We start from the raw sequence: 22,716 nt of genomic DNA, 5'->3' as shown, positions 1-22,716 counted from the left end.
AGAGCAGGGTTTCTACCCACAACTTTTTGAAACGGTGTCTCCTCGGCTGACTGGCAGGAACAGAGTGCGGTCAGGCCACGCAGGCAGCCCGGCACCACCAGTGACCAGCATTCCCTGCTGCTGGGAAGCTGCTGTTAGGTCACCAAAAATTCCATCCTGAGGTGACTGGGTGTGAAGGCCTTTAGCTCACCCCAACAACGTGGCGAGGAAGCCTCGGTGAATTAGGTTTCATTGCTATTCTGCCAACGAAGAGACTAAAATAGAGAGGGATTACTTGAAGAAGCCCAGAGTCAGAGCTGGTCGCTCCCTGAGTCGCGGCTTCAGGACGTGACAGTGAGCAAGCAGCCTGATTTTTGGAAGTTCAGGATGACCTCCCAGTTGGCTGCCCAACACCTCTGAAAATCAGGCCCTTCTTCAGGGTTCTCAGTCCCGGTTTCTTAGTCCTGTTCTTCTAAAATGAAGTAGCATTTTCTCCTCAAGGCTGAGCAGAAAACCAGCTCTGAAAAGTCAGTGCTCACCGATGGCAACCCCTGCGACGCTTCATGTGGGGAGATCGCAGCAGGGCTGTGGGGAGTGAAAGCTGGGTCAAATCCAGCCTAATGGGTTGGGTTTGGGAAGATGGGACACACAGCAGGTGGTTTCTCACACCATTTCTGAGCTAAAAAACCCCCACACTCAGGAGAATAAAGACGACATTGAACACTTCCAGGCTGGAGAGGGCTACGTGTTGCTACCCATCCAGATGACAGGAACCTGGACACATCGCCAGCCTGCGCAGGGATGCCAGGGGGCTTCTGCACTTTGCCTTTGGCAGGCAGCATCCCCACAGCTCTCAGAATATTGGCGGGTTGGGAAAGAGGGGAGACCAGTCTCCGAACACCAGGGAAGGCAGCCAGAAGACCAGACTTCTCCACTTCAGGCCTTCTCCAGGAGCAGGCTGGCTGGAGGCTGCTTTCCTCGCCAAGGCGCGATGCCACGACAAGGATGGAGCCTGGACCAAGGCGGATGATTGCGATGAAATCCCCCAGAGAACGTGATGAGCCAGTTTAGGGTGTTTTTTTTGTTTTGTTTTGTCATTTTGGTTTTGTTTCTTTACGGCTGGCAGGCAGGCGAGGGGGAACAGGGAAGGTGCCTGCCAGGAGGGCTCAGGGTGGAGTTTCTTACTCACCTCCCCGAGCCACCTCCAGCGAAACCTGTCGAGCAGTTTCCCCACCGGTGCCAGGGCGGGAGGAGGAAACGCACCTCAACCGCCCCAGATGATGATGATGATGATGATGATGACGGCTGGAAACAAAACAAAACAAAAAAAAAAAAAAGAAAAGAAAAACCGCCCCGTCAGTGCGAAGGCAGCCTGGAAAAACTGGTCGTGTCAGGGGCGAGGGCTGCATTCCTGGCTGCCGCGGCAGGGGACGGCTCATCACCGCGAGGGACCGCGCGGCTATAAAAGCTCCCGCACGGGCATCCGCGGCAGAGGGGATCCCGCCCCGGGCTCGGCTCTCCTGCGGAGAAACACCTTTTTTTTTTTTTTTTTTTTTTATTATTTTTATTTTTTAAATTTTTTTTTATTGTTCTTGGTAGGGTTCTTTTTACTTCTTTCTTTTTTTAATTTATTTAATTTTTTTTATTATTTTTTTTTTTTTTAAAGAAAGCTTGTTGCCTTCCAGCTTGCCCAAGCCAAGCCGGGGGGGATGCTCGTGGGACGGTGGCCCAGGAGTAAGTGGCGGCGCTGAGCGGGCCGGGCAAGGGGATGGTGGGTGGGGGGACCACAAGGCGGTCTCCCCGCATCGCCGGGGTCGCGCATGGTTTTGTCTCGTTCCCCAGGTTCGCCGTGGCGAGAGGAAGAGCCAAGCCCCCGGGGCTAGGAGCGAGATGGAGAGAGACCCCCCTTCCCCCTCCCCGACCCCCCATCCCCGCTCTCTCCTCAGCCTCCTTGGTGCAGTGGTTCTTAACAGTTCAACAGTTCTCTATCATAATTGTGAAATGTTTAGGACCACTTGACCAGCGAGGCCCGGGCATCGCGAAGGAAGAGCCAGCCCCTCCATCTCCCCCCCGCCCCAGGAGCCGGGGGCGCCCATCGCCTCGCCTCGGGGCGGGGAAGGTGGGAGCAGCCCGGGGGCAGCGCCCCCCGTCCCACCGCGGCTCCGGCTCGGCGGGGCGGAAAGAGTTAATCCCGCTGCAAGCGCTTAAAAAGTTTTGTGTGCGCCGGGGGCACCGGGGAGTTTGATATCTCGGAACAGGTAGGATGGACTCTGCGGTCAGCCGGCTCTGCTCGGCTGCTCTACGGGCGTTCTCTCCATTGTTCCCCAAAGATTAAAAAAAAAAAATCAGATCGTCATCGTCTTTGACTCTCCAGGCCGAAGAAGAGGAGAAGAGGAGGCTTCCTGGAGAAGAGGAGGCTGAGGGGAGACCTCATTGCTCTCTACAACTACCTGAAAGGAGGTTGTGGAGAGGAGGGAGCTGGCCTCTTCTCCCAAGTGACAGGGGACAGGACAAGAGGGAATGGCCTCAAGCTCTGCCAGGGGAGGTTCAGACTGAGCATTAGGAAAAAATCTTTCACAGAAAGGGTCATTGGGCACTGGAACAGGCTGCCCAGGGAGGTGGTTGATTCCCCATTCCTGGAGGTGTTTAAGGCACGGGTGGATGAGGTGCTGAGGGGCATGGTTTGGTGATTGATGGGAATGGTTGGACTCAATGATCCGGTGGGTCTTTTCCAACCTGGTGATTTTATGATTCTGTGATTCTAATTCTTCCAGAGGCTTCCCACCCCTAATATGTGCAACATGTAGTCAGTGACAGCACTTTATTTTTGACAGTGGAAACTTGGTGAGCTTGCCCGTGTGTTTGTTTTAAACATACACGTGGTGCCCTTTGAGCACCCTTTTATTTAGGGCAGCGTAGCCTTCGTGCTGTGCTCTTTTATGCTCTGTTTTCTATGTATACGCTTCCTGCAGGCAGTTAAAGGATTATCCAGACTTTCTGTCCTACCTTCATCAGAATTACCTTAGTGGTTTTATACTTTTAAGACTTGCGTCGATGGCTTGTTTTGAAGGTCTGTGGACTTAATCAAATTGGATGGACCTTAGTGAAAACTCTGGATCTTTCAAAATACAGCTGAAGAATTTTGAGATTTTAAAAAGAGAAGGGAATAAAAGCTGGAAACAGCAATTCTGCCAACAATTTATTTTTCTTGTGAAAGAGTAGCTTTGTAAATGAGAAGTTCTTCCTCCTTTGTGCTCATTCTCATCTTTACCCCAAGTATTGAATGGATCTAGAAATGTGTTAGGTTTCTTTTTTCCTTTTATTTTCTTTTAATTTGCATCTAAATAAAACAAACAGATCAATTCATAAAATGGAATTTTACTTCTTTATATTTGACCAAGGAAACTTAGTAAACTTGCCTGTGTGTATGTTTTAAATGTTAAAAACTAACAAGGTATGTGTATTCTCACCATCACTTCCGTGATATTGTGTTTACTTCAAAAATATTCCATCTGGCATGAACTCAAGGTGCACGAGTATATTTGCAGGTGATTCTGGCCTCACTGAAGTAAAGAAGAGTTCTGATGTTGCTGGCAGTCGAGCTGTGGTCTTCAGAAGAAGAGCTTCCAGGAGAAGCTGGAAATATTTGAAGAGTAGGCAAGCCTGATATGTAAAAATACTTCTTGGGGACAGCCTAGGAGAAGCATGATTTTTACCTACTGCTGTAACTCAGAACAAGTTAGGCAAGGTTAATTACAGCATAATAGGGTTTAATTTAGCTGGGAATGAGGGTATGGTGGCTACTAGCAGCGTTTCTCAAACTGCAAGGCTGGCCTCCTTAGGCAAGCTTACACAAGCCCAAAGCAAATGGAAAAACACACTTTGTCTGGGACTTGGCAAAAGTAGAATCCACAGTCTGTTACTGAGGATTCCTCATTTGCCAAAATTGAAATGTTCTGCCACTTAAGGGTCTGATGATTCAATACCTTTCTGTCTGGGTTCTAATATATGGCGCTCATTATCACAGTTTCTGCGCACCTCCCAAATATTTAAAAAGAAATAACACTAGTGATCTGCACACACAGTTCTCATTAATTTCAGTGGGTGTTGTGAATATTTAAACAGAGCAGAGCCCTGAAGAGCTGAAAATAGACTTGCAAAAACACACTCTGGGTTAGATGCGCGGCTGGCTTGAATCAGCACAACCCTGATAACTTGAGTGGAGTTACTGATTTACACCAGGTGGGATTTGACCCAGTGTTTTTCTCTCCTGCCCCATCTCCAGCTGATACCTCTGATCCTCTCAGCTGGTTGTACCCAAGCTGCCCGCTGGCTTTGGTGGGAATATGAACTGTGCAAAGCAGATTCCTGTTTCCAGGGAATCCTCTGTGCTTTTAGTAGTATAGCTCAAAATGATTTAAGTGGCTTTTCCTGTGTTTCAGTGCGGTGTGGCCTCAACATATTTGAATAAAACCCTGTCTGACAGGGGTAAGAAGAGTTCTGTTTTCTTAAGGATAGCATCAGTCATTCTGGAAGAGCAAACCTGTGGGAGAGGTTCTGCCTACACAACAAAAAAACCTTAATGGTCTTGTACTGGGTTGTCCATGTCAAGACAAACCTCCACTGATTACTTACAGAAACCGGTGCTTTATTGTGATCCATGGCTAAAACTGGGGAGCATCACAACATTGCTGGAACATATCTTTTATGTGTGTTTCGCTCTTTGACATTTTAAAGGTATGGAATCAGGTTGATTTCTAACCATTGTTTTTCTTCCCTTAGACTGGTGAACTCCTGATGACAAGCTTGTAGCTTTCATAAGCTTGGCAGTAAACCATGTGGATGAACTAACAAACAAACAAAAATCCCCAACAAATACGCAGTGAAAACCTCTGGGCAAAGAGCCCTTCCTTGTGATATTGTCTAAGCTAAGCAAAAGCCTGAGGGGATGAAGGGAGAAGACTGTCCTGCCAAGCTCAGTAAAATGTTGCCCTGCAGTTGCAGAGCATGTCTTTAGTGCTTACTATTAGCATCTCAGACAATATTCCAGTTTATCACTGGAATCTCAACCTTTGGATAATAACATGTAATTTTCTTTACTCCCTTTTAAAATGAATAGCAAAGACATTATGGCCAGATTGGAAGCATAGGTGGATTCTGGTTCTAGACTAACCCCTGGACTATGAAGGCATTTCTCATAGTCTGCTCTGCCCAAGAACAGGAAGCAGAAGCACATTCCTTCTTCCTCGCCCTGTTCTGTAGGCTGCTTAATGCTTTGGCAGCATCTGGTAGTTTCAGTATACACACAAATATATTGGATGAGATGCTGATTGGTCAGAGATTCAGGTGGCAACACCTAGTAAAGTATGCATTCAAATTCTTGTTTGAATTAAGAAAGGCGTGTTTCAGGTTGCTCGCTCTTTGTCATCCACTAAGTAATGCACCTCTGCATGGGAGCAATCTAGACACTGGTGCTTCTCAGCTATTGAGTAATGCCATAATCAGGGCATCCTAGGTATTGTACTTGGACATTGTACTCAGACATCATATTTAGGTTCTCGGACAAGGCGGTTGTGTCCCCAGGAGTACCAGTAAAAAGATCTTTTAGTAAAAGCTAATACCACCCCCCCTATTTGTAGACATTAGTAGTCAGCATTCACAGAGGATTCACGCTTAGCTTCTGGGATGGTACTTGCAATGTTCATGGAATAATTTCTATGCTGAGAGACTTTGAGCATCAGAAATTCTTAGGCCTGATCTGACCATCTGTTTTATTGACCTTGGCTGAGAAGTCTCACACACTGCTGGCAGCTTCCAATCCCTTAGACATGAATTAGTGACCATACTTGCAGCCCACATAAACAGGCATATTGTCTTCCAATTCTGTGTAGCTATACCTGCTTACCCTAACTGAGGCACAGACCTTGAAATTTCTCTCTGAAAGTGATTTTGTGCTCAAAACCAATGATAGAGAATGCAGATAATTTTTGAAAAACACATTTTTCAAGTACAGTTAATTGTCCATATCAGCAGTAACAGAATCCCTGAGATAAATGGGGTAGGAAAGTCTGTGCTTGATTACAATGAAGGTATGATTTCTTTGCTAGCTTGTTCACTTCTTCGACAAAAAAATTATCTGACAACCTGTGATTTTAGAACTTGCACGGCTTTAATTTTAAAGGTGTTCATAGTATCCAGCAATTTATACTGGCTGTGGTGATCATCTCACTAAAAAGCTTTTGGTCTATCTCTGTCTGATACAAGGACCAGTGATTTACATCTCCCTTTAGCTTATGTAGTTTCATGTCATTTTTTGATGGTCTTAGACAAAGCCAGCTCTCAGATAAAGTTTTTTTTATTGGTATCTACAAATAGCAGTGAAGAGAGTGCCTTTTGAAAGCACTAATTCCTACAAGCGTGTCCAGCAAGTTTGTTGCGTGTGCTGTCTGAGATTAATTCTTTCCCTCCAGTTTTTGTGACAAATTTGAGTCCCAGGGTGTAGGGTGGAGCAATATTTGAAGCTGGAGTAGTGTCTTGCCAATTTACCTTTTATTCGACATTTGGGTATGATTGAACCGAAAAACACTGAATATCTAGTCGCCTGAACTAACTTTATGATTAGTGTAGACATTTGGCTATTCTCAGGTGTGATTTGTGTCATCATCTTAAAATGGATGACTGAAGTAAGTGAAGCTAATTCTGCCCTAAAAGTACCTGTTTCCCTTAGTTTACTAGGAAATGTGGCAACATCACTAAATCACCCACAAGACTTATACATTGTGGACTATGTCCTGATAGACACCAACCTGAAGATGAGTTACCAATGTGCCCTCATGGTCAAGAAAGGCCAGTGATATCCTGGGGTGCATTAAGACGAAGTGTGGCCAGCACAGGTCGAGGGAGATTATCCTCCCCCTCTACAATGCCCTAGTGAGGCTCCATCTGGAGTATTGTGTCCAGTTCTGGGCTCTCCAGGTAAAGAAGACAAGGAACTACTGGAGAGAGTCCAGTGGAGGGCCACAAAGATGATGAGGGGACTGGACCATCTCTCTTATAAGGAGAGGCTGATAGATCTGGGTCTGTTTAGCCTGGAGAAGACAAGACTGAGAGGGGACCTTATCAATGCTTATAAAAATCTAAAGGATGAATGTGAAGAGGATGAGGCCTGACTATTTCTGGTGTTGCCTAATGGCAGGGCAAGGGGCACAAACCGGAACACAAGAAGTTCCACCTGAATAGGAGGAAAACTTCTTTATTGTGAGGTGGTTGGAGCACTGGAACAGGTTGCTCAGAGAGGTTGTGGAATCTCCTTCTCTGGAGATATTCAAAACCTATCTGGACGTGTTCCTGTGCAGCCTGCTCTAGATGAACCTGCTTTAGCAGCAGAGTTGGACTGGATCATTTCCAGAGGTGCTTTCCAACCCCAACCATTCTGTGATACCATGACTCAAACCCCCTTGAGAGTTTCCCTGCAGTCTTAGTCCAATACAAACCCTCCAGCCATATAAAGCTGCAAGGCTCCATTGGTTAGATCTATGTTGTCTATCCACTTCAATGTTTATGTGAATCACCTTTTTTTTTTGCTTCCCGGAGTGCAATGAGAAGCAGTTTTTAGAACAACAGGCACTAAAATTAGAAATAACTCAGTGACACTTTTATAGTAGCTGTATGCAGGAGTACTTGTTCCGTAGTAGTTTAACCTTCACAGTATCGTAAACCAGATGTAGAGCTCTTTTTGGTGTCAAGACGAAATAAATTTGTAATAACATTTAGTTAACACATTTCATGAGTCTTGCACAGAGCTATTTTTGCCAGTAGCTTTTTTCCTGACTCTGTAAGAAATCAGGAATGGGAGAACTGGCTTCAAAGCCAAAGCCCTAGCTGTTTTTTCAAGTATGGGTTTTCCTTTGGTTATTTTTTTCCCAGGAACATTGTGCATAGTTGATTTGGATTAATACCCAAACTGTAGTATATTTGGCTTCTTTTCATTTTAAGCAATTTAATCTGTTGTAGTGAATGTCACCTTTTCTGAGTCTTGCAGCATAGCCAACCTTATGAACCTATTTGATATCGATGGTTCATTAATTGTTCTGATACTTTCATCGTAAGTCCCTTGTTAGCTGATTTTGTTTCTTCTTCGCTTTTTTGTTAGATGTTTTTACCCCAAGGCTTCAGCTTCAGGATTCATGTAATTTAAGGATAACTAAGAAGCTTTATTGAAGATGGTTCCTAGCTCTCATTGTGGCAGAAAAATTTGAAATAGTAATCTGACAACACAGAAATGCTCAGAAACTGGTAAACAAATGGAATCAAAGCCATTTTTGCTCTCGTGATCTTTGTTATAGGGTGGGGATGAATGATTCATTATGTCCTCTTTTTTTTCCCTTCATTTTCTTAATGCTTGGAATTAGCAGTACTGCATTGTAATAAGCCTCTAAAGATGTTCTCTATTAATATTATGACACCCAAGCAGAAAGCCAAATCTTTTCTCTTTCACATGGGCTTAAAACCAGGAAAACACCAGTTATTTGTGTACACTGATGGAACAGAATAAACAAACAGAAAATACTAAAACCGCTATAATGACCTGTGCATTTGTCATTTCAAGTAAAACTAGTGATTCCCAATCCCAAATGCTGTCTGGCCCAGCTTGTGTTTTGCTGATCTTATTACCAGGTCAGAAGGCTTGTGAAGCTGTATTGGTAAATGTTAAAAATCCATTTGGTGAGCTGTTAAGAAAGGCAGTTTAAATTCTGGCAGCAAGAGATCTAGAAGGAGGTTCCCCGGTTGCCTCTGTTGCTCCAGGGCAGAATTATTAAGCACTTAGCTCCAGGCAAGGGATGATTTGGAGTATGAAGAAGTGGCTCTTGGCACCATAGTCTTTCAGAGTCTTGAGCTTCCTCTTACACGTTTCCTCTCAGAATAAGCAGCTTCCTGTGGAGGACGCCAATGTTTGTGGATCAAGTTCCCAGGCACCTGTTTCCCCCATTGGTGGACTGGGATCTAAAAGGTGATTTAGAATTAGAAGGAGAAAGTCTGACGGGATTTTTATTCCAACATGTTTCTTGCACTCTCATTGCAGCCTGTATGTAAACTTGCCTCATCAGACCATGCTCACACTCACGCAGCTTGACATGGACTCAGCAAAGTTGTGCAGGTTTCTTCAGGGACCACAGTTGGCTTCATACCTCAGCAGCACATTGACAAATACTAAAGGTCAAAGTGGTGGCATCCCAGGCTCCCTCTAATCAGATGCAGATGTAAAATTGTAAAAGGCAGTTTTGTGCTCATGTCAAATTAAAGAATAGTGTTTTGTTGTTTTCAAAATTTTTAAGCCCAGAAGAGGGTATTCACATGACACTAATTTTAGATGGCACGTGTGAGAGGCTTATCTTCCCAGACATCTCCAAAGGGAGGACAGGGGACTGCAGTGAGGTTCCTGGACAGAATCCCCTTTGCTGTAGAGGGTGTGTAGGAGACAGGCTTAAATCAAATGCACCTCAGGAGGCAGTGTGTATGCCTTCCATTGGGATAAGCTAGTTCCCTCTCTTGCATAACACAGATAATAGGATGTCCCTGGAATATTTATGGTTTGGAGTGGAACACTTCTTTTACAAAGACATGTGGTCCAATTGAAAAAAATAAGGCATTCTTCCAGACTCTCTAAAATAAACAGGAGATCCATCACATATAATAATGTTGTTCACATCTTCCCTCCCTATTTTTCTTTCCCTAGTAAATACAAACATATTTTTCCTGGCTCTTCTTATGCATTCCATTTTGTAATAAGGGTTTAAAGAAAAACAGGGTGACCACACTACTTTAAAAACAGGCACTGGTTTTTTGTGTTTGTGCAGGCTGTGTATTAAGTATCTAATATCCCAGCAGAGGCTAGCATCTTTCAGAGTCATGCCTTTCTAGCTCTAAAGCCTAAGCTTAGCTCCCAAATCCATATTTAGACTTAATTGTAAGTGGTTTAGAAGGCCAATATGTAAGATACTGCATCTTTCAGCCTGTCAGCATCCAGGAATATGGGCATTGCCATTGTTTGCTTGCTGTCCAATACTTGTCACATTTGAGCTGATGTCAGTCTGAACTCACCCGGCTGTGATTTCAAATGCTCTTTAGTGATATTAATACTATAGTGATCAGTGAACAGTGTTTCTATCACAGAAGTTTCAGCCTATGTATATAGCTCCATGAAGCCATGGGTTGTTATCACTTTATTGTTCAGTAAAAACAAATACTGAATGTGTTTGCATAAAACTGTATTTTTTGGACAGAAAGAGAGATAACTACCCTAGCTTCAGGTGGCTTCCTACTGAGAGCAAATATTAACAGTCATCCATGTACCATGAATTCCAGAAAGACCATAGATTAAGACTGTAGTTAGCTTTTTATGTAATGTCTCTTGAGAATTTTTGTGACTATAATAATAATAATAAAAAAGTTGTGAATCTTCCTTTAAGACCTGACTTTTCAGCACAGCTAAGCACTGTACAAGATACATCCTTTATTGCTGGCAGCAACTGCTCTGTCCTGGGACAAAAGGTCATTCAGAGTCATAAGGAGACACCTCTAGGACCTGCATACCATATGCCACATTTGGCTACACCAGCATTAACATAACTGAGGCGGTTAAGAAAAAATAACACTGTCAGCTGACATAACTGTAATGGTAAACCCTCCACTCCTGTGTCCCTCCTCCCCATGTGTGAGATTTTATTTTAAAACAAAGGCAAAGGGACACTTGCTTGGTGGCAGCATGTGCCATGTCACCCTATGTGTCCAAGCTGTAGAGAGTACAGAACTGTTGCTAAGCCTAGTGACTTAGCTCTATCACTGGGGTGCTTTCAATCATGACTTTTGAATCACTGGTGTTGACAAAATGGAAACTATCATCTTTGCAAAGATAGGTTCAAGCAATATAACTGAAGACTTTTCTACTGGTGTCACCATCCCTATAGCTGTGACTTTGACTTCTGAGTGGCTAGGCGTCTGGGGTTAGCATGTGTGACCTTGTATAAACTGCAGTTATTCTTGACCGTGTGCTGGAAACTGAGCAAGATTTATTAAGGAGCAGAAAATAATAGGCTATTGTGGGGGCAGAAGAGCTGCTGTGTTGCCAGAGAAGCTGGAGTAGAGAAATGGTGGCTTGGTGGTGGGTGGATGGGATATCTCACTGTGGGATCGGCATGGTGAGAAACTGGCCTAGGAAATCAGCCAACCAATGTGTTTATTGTGCTGTGCAAAGATTACACTTCTGGGTGGGTTTGATAAAAGAGGTGAGTTGAAATGAAAGCAAGAAGGGGGCGGGTACCTGGTGGGGGGAGGAGAAGGATTAGGTTGGGTGTGTTAGGAAAAAGGTAGAAAAAACAATGTCTTAGGTACTTGTTTTACTTTGAGATCTTTTTCAATGAAGTTTTGACCCCTTACCTCTCTCCCAATGAGGCATCTGCCTCTATGTGGGAATGCTACTTTTTCTGGCCTTTTCTTAGCCTTCTCTTATCTTCTATGTCTCCTTCTCTCTTCCTTCTCGTCTTCTTTCATTATCATGGATCTTCTTCCTGACTGCATTTCCAAACTGACTTCCTCCAGTCCCATGTGCCAGAAGGATCATCAGAGGAGAAAGTAACCTTTGTTGCTCAAAGCTTTTGCTAGGTTTTCCAGGTAAGTCCCTGTTAAGGTTTAGCTAGTAGTATCAGTGAACCAGGGAGATTGCCTCTTCCTGTTATTGCTTTAATCTACTGAAGATGACATTTCTGAATTCTTTCCTCCTCCACTGGAAACAAACTTTTTCTTTGTTTGAATGATAAATTTGCATCTGGTATGTGATGGACTGTTTTGTCTTCATGTGTTCAGCAGAGCTGGCAGAATACTTCTCAGCTATGCAAGCAAAGCAGGTAAAATTTCCTACGCTGGAAAATAAATAAGGGGATGGGCCAGGTGTCTTCTGCAATTAGAAGGAAAAACATTGGGGGAAAGACTCTGGCAAAACATTGGGGGAAAGACTCTGGCTTGGTGTTCTTACTGTTGTTGGGGAGATGTGAGAGAGGAGGAGAGTATGAAAGAATCAGAGACATTCCTGTTTTTCCACAGCAGGGGCTGTAGCTTCCAGACTGAATTTCTAGAGCTCTGGCAGAGGGAATAAAGGCACTGGTGCTCATGGTCATTTTGCTATGTCTGATTGTCTGTTGCTGTAGACAACTGCTTACTCTGGCAATAGCTGGAGCTGGTCTTGCTCTTCATTTCCTCCGTTTGTTGCCTGCTGGCTTGGAATGGCCTGGAGATACAAATACAAAAACATTGGTAAGTCCACAGGAGCCTCATGTACCAGTAAAAGTATTTGTATGTTGAAAATGGGTACAAGTGGGTACAGAGGGAGTGCTTTTCCAGTGTGGTGAACGATTTGTAGTTTTCAGTGTCATATTATGCAAGAACTTGTCATCACTTTTTGTGTCATAGGCTCTCCAGCAATGTTTTCCATTTGCAAAACCAACGCTCTCACACTCTCTTTCTGCCTTGTTTCACAGAAAACTGCATTAGTTCTCCTTTGCCTTCTCAAGCTGTTGGTGCCCTGACATGGGCTCAAGTCTTCATCCTTTCTATCCTAGGACAGCGAATAAACAATATACAGCCAAACTTCAGCACAAAAGTTGAATAACTCGAAAAAGGTTTTCTGAAGAAAAATTGATGAATTGATTAATCTAGTCACTTGATTTTAAAACTTCCTTTATAAAGCAGGACAGGGCAGGAGTGCAGGAAAGAATGAAAGCAGACCATTGATGGTCCTCTGATTAGTTTTTTTATTCTAATGCATGTTTTATTGGGAATCTTTCTAAGGCATGGCTAAATTCCAGCAGCTGCCATGCAGGTATTCCCTGGTCCATTCGACTTCAGGCTTTCTTGGCTGCCACCATTTCTTTGGTGCCTCACTTAACTCTGGAGTTGAGGTTGTGAGAGCCATCCCTGCAGCTGCGGAGCAGGGAAAGGTGCCGGGTTTCCAGGGCCGTTCCTGGCCGAGCAGTGCCATCTGCTGAGAGTGGGAAGCACAGACGGTGCAGTGCTGTGCGGCGGCAGGACTCCGGGCGCCTCAGGCAAGGCTGCTGCTTGAAGGCTGATAAATACCCTTTGGTTTGTTTACTTGAGGTTTGGGATTCAAGCTTCTCTGGTGTACTTCTCAGGATTACCAGTATTTTTCAATCAAGAAGCTTCTGCTTGTTGCTACGAGTGAAATCTGCTCTGAGGAGTCACTAGCCTGCCGAAAAATAATCACCTGCTCTCTTCTTTGTCTCTTACTGACAAAGCAGCCCATTTTAGTTGAATTATATATTTTTTTTTCTTTCCATTCAAGCATGTTTAGATATTGAATGTAGAAAATCGAATCTTTCTGCTTGGTTGAAGGATTAATAAGGCACTCGGCTTTGGCTGAGGCAGTAAGAAAAATGCATTCAAGATCCAATGCGGTGAAGGTCTTACTTGTCCAGTAAGACAAGTCAGTGGATGAGCTTATAGGATATACAAGAGGAAGCAACACCAAGCTCCCTGGAGTCTATTTGCTGACTTTATTCCTTACTATATGATCTTTGTTGGGTAAGGCGGGACAGGAACAGGGATCTGTATTTCCAAGGCTGTGCTTGCTATGTTCTCAAGTCATAGAAACTGTGAATGCTTTAGCTGTGTGTGGCCAGCAAGGCTGAATCTTTCTGCTGCAACTTCTTGGATATTTTAATGTTTCTTGTGTTACTATTTTACCTTTGATGAAAATACATTTATGTAGAACTTTACATTTGCTTTTTAAACTAGTCATCATAAAGCAGAGTCTCCCTGGGAACACCTCCATGTACACTGTAATGGGGACACAGAAGAACTATTTGATGAAGGCTAGAAGCCTGGCTGGTTTGCTATCTCTTTCTTTGCCCTACAGCATGCATGAAATCTACCCTACGTCATGCTTGATGTCCAGGGCACTTGCAGCCCCGTGAGAGGGTTTCCCCGCCAGCTGGAGTGACTCTGCTAACACAAGGAGGAGGAAGAAGAGGATGTTGAGTTAATCCCAGTTTGTGCCCATGCGGTGAAGATTTGCCTGTGGCATCTTTTGGACCGTGCTGGGCAGCATGCGGCTGCTACCTTGTTTAAAGCGCAGGTGATTTTGTTCTCTTCTCACGCTGTTTGTGTAGGTTTGGCAACGCAAACCTGCCACTGGAGAGAGTAGAACGGTCCCCGGAGCACTCCATCCTGTGGGAGCTCCGCCAGGGGAGATTTAGGCTGGACATTAGGAAAAAATTTTTCACAGAAAGTGTCATTGGGCACTGGAACAGGCTTCCCAGGGAGGTGGTTGAGTCACCTTCCCTGGAGGTGTTTAAGGCACGGGTGGACGAGGTGCTAAGGGGCATGGTTTAGTGTTTGATAGGAATGGTTGGACTCGATGATCCGGTGGGTCTCTTCCAACCTGGTTATTCTATGATTCTATGATCCCTTGCAGCCCATGGGATCCCTCTATCAGGACAAAAAAGAGGAAAGCGCACACCCCTCAGCTGCTGCCAGAAGCTCTTTTCCAAACAAAACATCAGCTCCACTGGCATTTTGAGGCCGGCCCGGCACCTGCCCGCGGGTCCCGTGTCTCCGCAGCCGCCGCGGGGCGGAGGGAGCAGGCTGGAGCGGGGCCGCTGTCCAGGGTGCTGAACCGCCGCTCCCCGCAGCAGCCGCTGGGCGGAGGGCCCGGCCTGGAGCAGGGGACGCTGTCCGAGGTGCCGAACCGCTCTCTGTGTCCCTGCACCGAGGGAGAAGGTGGTTCCAACCAGGCTTGGATAAAGTAATCCTCACTCCCACCACCACCTTTAAAAATCATCCAACCAATTTTTTTCTCTCTCTCTCTTTTTTTTTTTTTTTCCCTTTTTGTCACTTTCTACAGGCTGCTGCTCAAATGCACCTGAGCAGAGCTCATTGAAATAGTGTTAGAAGTACAGATCTATAGTGCAAGGAAGACACTAATGCGTCCAGGTAGGTATGTTTCACTGACGAGATGGTAGCTAGGGCTGAGCATAAGAAGAACCTAGTGAGGGTTAAACTGGCACGATTAGGGCATGACAAGAAATTAAACAGGAGACCGTGGACTGCCTACTGTCTCTCTTTATGACTTGCAAATTAGAATGGAAATTAAAAAGCTTGAACACAGAGATCCCCACGCCTCCCAGACACGGACAACTGAGCAAAAGATTATCTGCAACTGTCTTTCATTAAGTGGTGTCAGGCTTTCCTTCCCCTGACCTTCACCAGTTGTTTACAGGAGGGCTTTCGATCTCCCTTTGGAGAGAAGGGTCACAAAGAGGCAAGGGACCAAGCCAGAGCTGAGATCAGCTCTGAGCTGCCAAGCCCAGGCAGAGACAGGAGAGCTCTTGCATTGAGCTGTATTACCCAGCCCTCCCTTACAAGGCAGGTCATGACCTGGGGCTTGGTTAAGCCCCTGCTTTGCTCCAGCCCTGTGAAATCCACTCTGTGGTCTGAATTGCCTCAAGCACAGGCAGGACACGGTCTTGGCATGGGAGGGAGCCCTGTTACTGTGGTGGGAACTGAAATGGGGTCCTGCAGGCTGGGCTGGACACTCCAGGACCATAGGAGTGGTGAGGAAGCACCAGTGAAGTGAGCAGTGGTCAGAGCCCCTGTACTGTGAGGGAGAGTCACCCAAGTGCAGAGCTGGAATTGCTGCCTGGAGGCAGGATGGAGTTGTCCAGCCTGGCTCACCTTGGGGTCAGAGAAGAAATCTGTCTCTCAAAGGGTGAATTTGGCCACTCTTCTCCATGTGTCCTTTCTGGCCCTTCTGGTGCAGACACATCCCACCGCAGAGCACCCAAGGAGCTGGCATCTTGCCTCTTGCAGCCCTCTTGGAGCTGGCGACTGGAAGAGAGCTGGAGGATTTTCCAGGTGCCTCCCTGACCCCAGGGGTGGCCCAGGTGGCTGCTCCAGCCCTGCAGTTTCACCCGCGCACCCCAGGTCTCTGGGGTGAACACAAACCCATCTGTGTGTCAAGATGTGCGGGGGGGGGGGGGGGGATGGGGGCGAGGGAGAGGCTGTGTTTACTTTTTGCTCCAGTTTCACTGATACGATCATTATTTTCTTTACAGTTTGCAAAGGCTGAAGTTTCCCTTGATGGTCTCAACTGCCTGCCCCGCAAATCAATTAAAAACCCAACGCTGGCAACCGGGCCTGATCAAAATAATGGAGAAGCCACACAGCAAACAAAAAAAACAAACAAACAAGCAAACCCCAAACAAGCAGGCGCCCCCGCGGCTCCCAGGGTGCCCCCCCAACAGTGCAGCCCAGTGTGGGGAGCACCTGGGAACGCCTTGAAACCAGCTCCACTTTATCCCTCCCCATCGGTGCCTCCTGCCCCCGGGGCTCCTGCATGGGACAGGGAGAGGGAGGGTCCTGCTGAACCCTGGGATTCTGTGTCCCTCCCCTCTGAGGTTTGGGCTGGCTTTGAAATGGAACGTGCTTGCCTCCTCTGGCTTCACTCCCAGCCCGCTCTACCGTCTATCACTTTAAAGGACCACTAATTTATTGTGTTTTCCTAATTATGTTTTATTTAGCTATTTGGTGCTCCAGTGTCTAGGGCTAATCTTGCTCTGCTTTCCTTTCTCTCCCTCTCCCTCTTCCCTTGCTTTGATGTCCTTTTGCATATTATACAAACAAGATCAAAAGCTACTTTTACCACCTCCGCCCACCTCACACAATATTTGTTATAGGAGAAAGTGTGTTATGGATTGAAAGGCTGCCTTGTGAGAGACAGATACTACCTAGCTCACACCAAGTGGGGGTGGGCAGGGGGACGTGGGTGAGAGACACAACACCAAGTACATGAACTTTAAAGTGAGCCCTATTACCACGTTATTTAAAGGTCTGATCGTGTCAGGTACAATACTGAAGAAAAATGTTATGTCGGACAAAATGCTTATATTTTCCTGTGGTATTAATGAGAAGCTTGCCCTGGGCTATTTCACCATCTCAGAGGGCAGCAGATGCGAAGAGTCCTTGGGGAGTAGATCTTTGAAATTTCATCAGCATTCATGGGTGACCTAGCCTTTTCAAACACAATGATAGACACGATAAATCATCTTTACAACGAATTCTAATTATCCTTTATATGGCCAGGTTGCTTCTCAAAAAGCAGAAATCTAACACTTTTCCATATTGCTTCCAGATTTTGGTGAGGGTGTCAAAAGTCTTGTGCCATCCTTCTTCCCCACTGCAGACTGCATCGCATGACATTAGCCCTAAACCCATGAGTGTGCAGGAGTCAAACTACTCTATTAAGTTACATGCTTGCCTGTATTGAACTAAATTTAATTCCTTCCCTCCCTTACCCAATGAAATTATGTGGCGTGGTGTAAGATAGGATTAGAAGTATATCATTATAGCAATTAATACTATAATGCCTCCATGATTAGTGTGCTACATTGAATTTCATGGATTTTTGCTCACTGTTGCCTAGATTTCCCTTGGGTCCTCTAGACCAAACCATTGTATTCTTAGTAAATTAAATGTGAAATCACAGCAATATACTTAATAAACCCACTATCACCTGTATGGTATATTAACAAAGAATTCCAACACAACCTGTGCATCATCACCTTGCAGCCTGGGGTGCACACACTGGGAAGGCCTTTTTCCCCAGAGGAGATGGCAGCTGGCTGCTGTGTCCCTGCTCTCCTCCCCAACCTTTTCCCCTCTTGCAGAGCAGGTCCAGGGGAGCTGGGCTGTGGGAGCCCATCACTGCTCAGCCAAAAGCAGGGCACGGGAGGTGGTGGTGTAGAGTTAGGCTTTTGGCTTGCAGACGGAATGCTTCGCTCCATGGTTATTTATGGAAGGGAATGCATTGCAATGCAATAACACGCCCCCCACCCCCCCCCATCCCTGCTTGGGGACTTGGATGAAATCCCCAGCCCCTTGCCTCCTCCTCCTCTCACCCAGGGAGGTTCAAGCCTCCCGCATCTCCCCTCGAGGAGGGAGGGAGGTCTTTAAAGTGGAGCCCGTTTGAAGTGCCCCTGATGGAAATGGGGTTATTTCAGAGGTACAGTAATGGCTGTCTGGTTATCTACAGCCTGGGCTCTGTGGCGGGGAGATAAGGTATTTATTAAGAGACCCATTTTAATGCTTGGGGATCGCTTTCAGAGGGCCCAAGAAAAATGGAGTTTATCTAGTCTATTATTATGTACAGTCCCCCCGTTGATGTTTTACTTTAGTTTAGACACCATGAATAAGAGCTAATAACTTTCCCTTCGGCTTGTTTATCGGCAAGACACCTGAGGGCAGTGAGGTGGGGAGATATTTGCTTTAATAGGGTTGATTGAAAAGAGACTTTCCAGGATTAGGGGTGAGGTTGGGGTTGCCCAGGGACCCTCAGTGCCTGACACTCAGGGCATATTTTAGACCCAGACCTTTCTAGAGTCCTTGCTAAGAGCCTACGAAGAGGAGCAAACTGTGGCGGGGAAGGGGCATCTGGTGAGCTGGTGGTGGTCCGCAGACAGGGAAGAGCCAGGCTGTCCTTGGGGCCAGAAAAGTGTGGTTTGACTGGTTAAACTTGGGTTGGGCGGAAGACTGGGGGGATGGGAACAAATGATTCAGGCCTTCTCCACAGTGTCTCCAGCCTGGCCATGCTTGTCTCTGCCCTTCCAAGCCTCTTTCCCCAGTGCATGGGAAATTACATTTGTTGCTTTGGGTTTTGGTGGTGGGCACAGTTTTACCTGCTGCTGAGCACCTGAGATGAGGGCCTCAGTGGGACACTCTTTACCTGGACAGCTGATGTCCATACCACCATTCTGCTTGAATTGCATTTCTTTCTGCCCTCCACTTCACTCTTCTCTTTCCATCCCCCCTCGGTAGTGTGGCATCTTCCAGGCATGGTTATCTTCTGGGACAGAGGCATGTCTCTGCTGTGCAGGGGAAGGTGGTGGAGCACAGGAGAGAGTGCATGAGGAGTGGTGCACAGCAAGGCAGGAAGCTGGGATAGGATTGGTGGGGGTGAGAGGAGGTTCAGGCTGGACATTAAGAAAAAAATTTTTCACGGGAACGGTCATTGGGCACTGGAACAGGCTGCCCAGGGAGGTGGTTGAGTCACCTTCCCTGGAGGTGTTTAAGGGATGGGTGCATGAGGTGCTGAGGGACATGGTTTAGTGATTGATAGGAATGGTTGGACTCGATGATCCAGTGGGTCTTTTTCAACCTAGTGATTCTATGATTCTATAAGGTGGTACAGAGGCTGGATCCCTGTGAGTTCCATTCACAGATGGGTTCAGGGCACAGCTGGCAGATCTCTGGTCTGAGATGCCTTCATTAGGATGGGAGACGACAAGGAGATCAAACAAATCCTTGCCCTCCTGCTGTAAGCATTTCACCATTTCCCTCCCTCTTCCCTCCATCTCTGCATCCCTCCTGTGCCTGCCCATGGCAGCTAGATTCCACCTCCATCATACACTTCTCGTGTTTAACAGGCACGCTCCTCATTAGCGGGAAGCCCAGAACAGGTGATCCAGTAAATTCTGAGTAAAAAGAAAATTTGGTGTCATATTATGGATATAGAAACTTCTTCCCTTCCCTCTCCCCGGAGCGCGGGGTGGAGTGGCGGGTGTTCTCCCCCGTGGACCTGGCCTAAACTGATTAGTCAACACACTTTGATCGCGGGGAAAATGCTCATGTCAGGGGGCGAGTTATTTGTTTATCGGGAAATACACGGGGAAGGATTAACGCTCTGCCCCGACGGGAGGGGCCGCGCCCCGGCGGAGACCCCGGTGCGAGCGCTCAGCGCCGGCCTCGGGGCCGGGGCACGCGTGGGGCTGCCGGAGAGGCAGCCTGCGGAACAGCCCCCTTCTCCCCGGGAGCTTTTCAAAGGAGTGAAAGGCCAGATCCCTTCCGGAAAGAGCTTCACTTCTGGTTCCCTAGACTTTCTTCCTCTCTTTTTTTTTTCCCCCCTTTCCTTCCCTTTTTTCCCCCTGCTTTTTTCCCTTCCTCTTTCTTTCCTCCGTTTTTTCTCCTCCTTTTTTTTGTCTCATTCTTCTTCCCTCTCCCTGCTTTAATTTTTTCTTTCTTTTTTTCCTATTCTTCTTCCCCTCTCCTCCTTCTCCTCTCCTCCTCCTCCTCCTCCTCCTCCTCCTCCTCCTCCTCCTCCTCCTCCTCCTCCTCCTCCTCCTCCTCCCTCTCCCTCTTCTCCTCCTTCTCCTTCTCCTTCTCCTTCTCCTTCTCCTTCTCCTTCTCCTTCTCCTTCTCCATCTTCTCCATCTCCTCCTCCTTCTCCTTCTCCTCCATCTTCTCCTCCTTCTCCTTCTCCTTCTCCTTCTCCTTCTCCTTCTCCTTCTCCATCTTCTCCTCCTTCTTCTTCTCCCTGTCTGTCTCCTCCTTCTTCTCCCTGTCTGTCTCCTCCTTCTTCTCCCTCTCTGTCTCCTTCTCCTTCTCCCTGTCTGTCTCCTCCTCCTCCTCCTCCTCCTCCTCCTCCTTCTCCTTCTCCTTCTCCTTCTCCTTCTCCTTCTCCTTCTCCTTCTCTTTCTCCTTCTCCTTCTCCCTCTCCTCCTCCTCCTCCTCCTCCTCCTCCTCCTCCTCCTCCTTCTCCTCCCTCTCCCTCTCCCTCTCCCTCTCCCTCTCCCTCTCCCTCTCCCTCTCCTCCTCCTCCTCCTCCTTCTCCTTCTCCTTCTCCTTCTCCTCCCTCTCCTCTCCTCCCTCTCCCTCTCCCTCTCCTTCTCCTCCTCCTCCTCCTCCTTCTCCTCCCTCTCCTCTCCTCCCTCTCCCTCTCCTTCTCCTCCTCCTTTTCCTCCTCCTTCTCCCTCTCCTTCTTCTCCCTCTCCTTCTCCGTCTCCACCTCCTCCTCCTTCTCCTTCTCCTCCTCCTTCTCCCCTCCTCCCTTCTTCTTTCCCCCTTTCCTTATTTTCTTTCTTTTTTCTTCTCCTACTTCTTCTTTTTTTCCCTGGTGCGTGTCTTTTCCCCCCTCCTAAAGTGACTTCACCGGCAGCTTTTCCCCCGTCGCGCTCACCCCGGAGGAGGAGGAGGAGGAGAAGGAGGAGTGAACGAACACCCAGAGCCCACCGAGCGGGGCACCGAGCGCAGCCCGCGTTGGCCGGGGGGAGGCAGGAGGCTGATGGCCGGCGGCGGGGGAGCAGGGCGCTGCCGGCCCCGCGCCCCCAGCGCAGCGGCGGCCCCGGGACCCTGAGCCGGGCTCGCTGCTCCGGCGAGCTGCGCCGGAGAGAGGGGATAAAACGGGAGGGAGAGCGGCGGAGAGACGCAGAGAGAGGCTGGTGGGTCCGCCCGGCGGCTGGCTCCCTCACCCCGGCAGATGGAGGAGTAACTCACTCGAGTCTGGATTTTTTTTTTTTTTCTTCTTCTCTTCCCCCCCCCCCCCCCTCTTTTTTAAGGGGTGGGAGGTATTCGCTATTTTATCCCTTTATTTTTTTTTTTCCCTGTGTGTGTGTGTATACAAACACATCGCCTCCGCTCAGGGAGCCGGATATTCCAACCCCAAACTATGGCTTTTCAAAAATCGCCCGATGCCTCCAACGCCACGAGGAAAAACCCCAGCTTCCTGGAGATAGGAGCCTTGTGCTTAGACTCCGAGATCATCTTCGGCTTCACCAGTCACCTCCTGCGGAGGAAAGCCAAGGTGAGGGGACCTCGCTCCAGCCCCAGGGGATGGGGGTCAGAGGGGGACATCGCCGGGGGGGGGGGTGGGGGGGAGCGGGGAGGGGGGAGGCTGCTGCTTGCCCTGTCCCGGACGGGCTCCTGAAAAGGGTCTGGAAAACTTGCTGGTGGGAAGTTGTCTGCGGCGGCTCCGGGGAAGGGTTTCAGCACCACGAACAGTCCTGGCGGCCCCGCCGAGCGGCGCCGGGGGCGCATCCCCGGGGCACCCCGTCTTCAACCCGGCTGGAGGGACTCCCTGTCCCGCTGTTTCCAGGAGGGTTTGGGTTTTTTTGGGTTTTTTTTTTGGGTTTTTTTTTTTTTAAGGAGAAAAATAGGTATCTCAGCCCAGCAGCGCGGCTCCCTCAGCCCCAGAGCCGGCCGGGGGTGCACAACCCTTTACCCCCCGCCCCGTCCAACCTTCCAGCCTGAGACTTGGGGGAGCGGGGATGGGGTCGCAGCTCTTATTTGGGAATATGGCATTTCGGGGCAAGTTCGCGGACAGCTGCAGAGCCCCGAGCAGGCGAGAGGAAGGAGCCGGGGTGCCTGTGCCAGCCCCGCTTCCCCGCTCGCCCCGGCAAGGAGCACACGGCAGCCCTTGTGCGGCGGTCTCGCTTCTTCTCCCGTCTCCTCCTTTCTCTTCCCTTACTTAAACTTTTCCCAGGCTCCAGACAGGCGGTCCGGGGCCCCTCAGGGCTTTGCCGGGGCACCAGCCTTCCCGCAGGGCACGAACCCATCTAGGGGGGTTGTCAGACAGGTGCTCGAGGCAGTTCAAGCGGCCGGGGAAGGTGCCTCTTAGAGGGATGGATTTTTTTTTTTTTCCCCCTATATATATATTTTGGTTTTTTTTTCCCCCTCTTTGTGCTCGGCGCTGCTCACCTCGCCGCAGACCCCACCCCACGGCTCGGTGCCACCAGCCCGCAGAGGGGACAGGGACGGGAGGGGAGGCGACAGCTCCTCGTTCGCCACCGTCGAGGGAAAAGCCGCCCCCGCCGCTGCCTCCCGGCTCGACCCGCCGCTCCCCGCCGGCTGCGGGCTCCGTCGCGGGTGGCCCGGGGGGGGGATCCCGTCGGCAGGTGG

At 48.0% G+C, this 22,716-nt stretch overlaps 1 protein-coding gene across 2 annotated transcripts in view; it reads left to right on the top strand.

Moving 5' to 3' along the window:
- The first annotated feature begins 21,487 nt into the window (after positions 1–21,487).
- Positions 21,488–22,716, top strand: part of KIF26A (kinesin family member 26A) — a 103,188-nt gene continuing 101,959 nt past the window's right edge. For both annotated transcript variants that reach the window (XM_069858972.1, XM_069858971.1), the window contains exon 1: positions 21,488–21,622. In XM_069858972.1, coding sequence (XP_069715073.1) covers positions 21,488–21,622 — 135 coding nt within the window. The remainder of the gene's footprint in view (positions 21,623–22,716) is intronic.

Source organism: Phaenicophaeus curvirostris, chromosome 5 (genome assembly GCF_032191515.1).
Source record: "Phaenicophaeus curvirostris isolate KB17595 chromosome 5, BPBGC_Pcur_1.0, whole genome shotgun sequence".
Lineage (NCBI taxonomy): Eukaryota > Metazoa > Chordata > Aves > Cuculiformes > Cuculidae > Phaenicophaeus > Phaenicophaeus curvirostris.
Note: the sequence above shows the minus strand (reverse complement) of the source record. Positions and strands in the feature narration are given on the sequence as shown.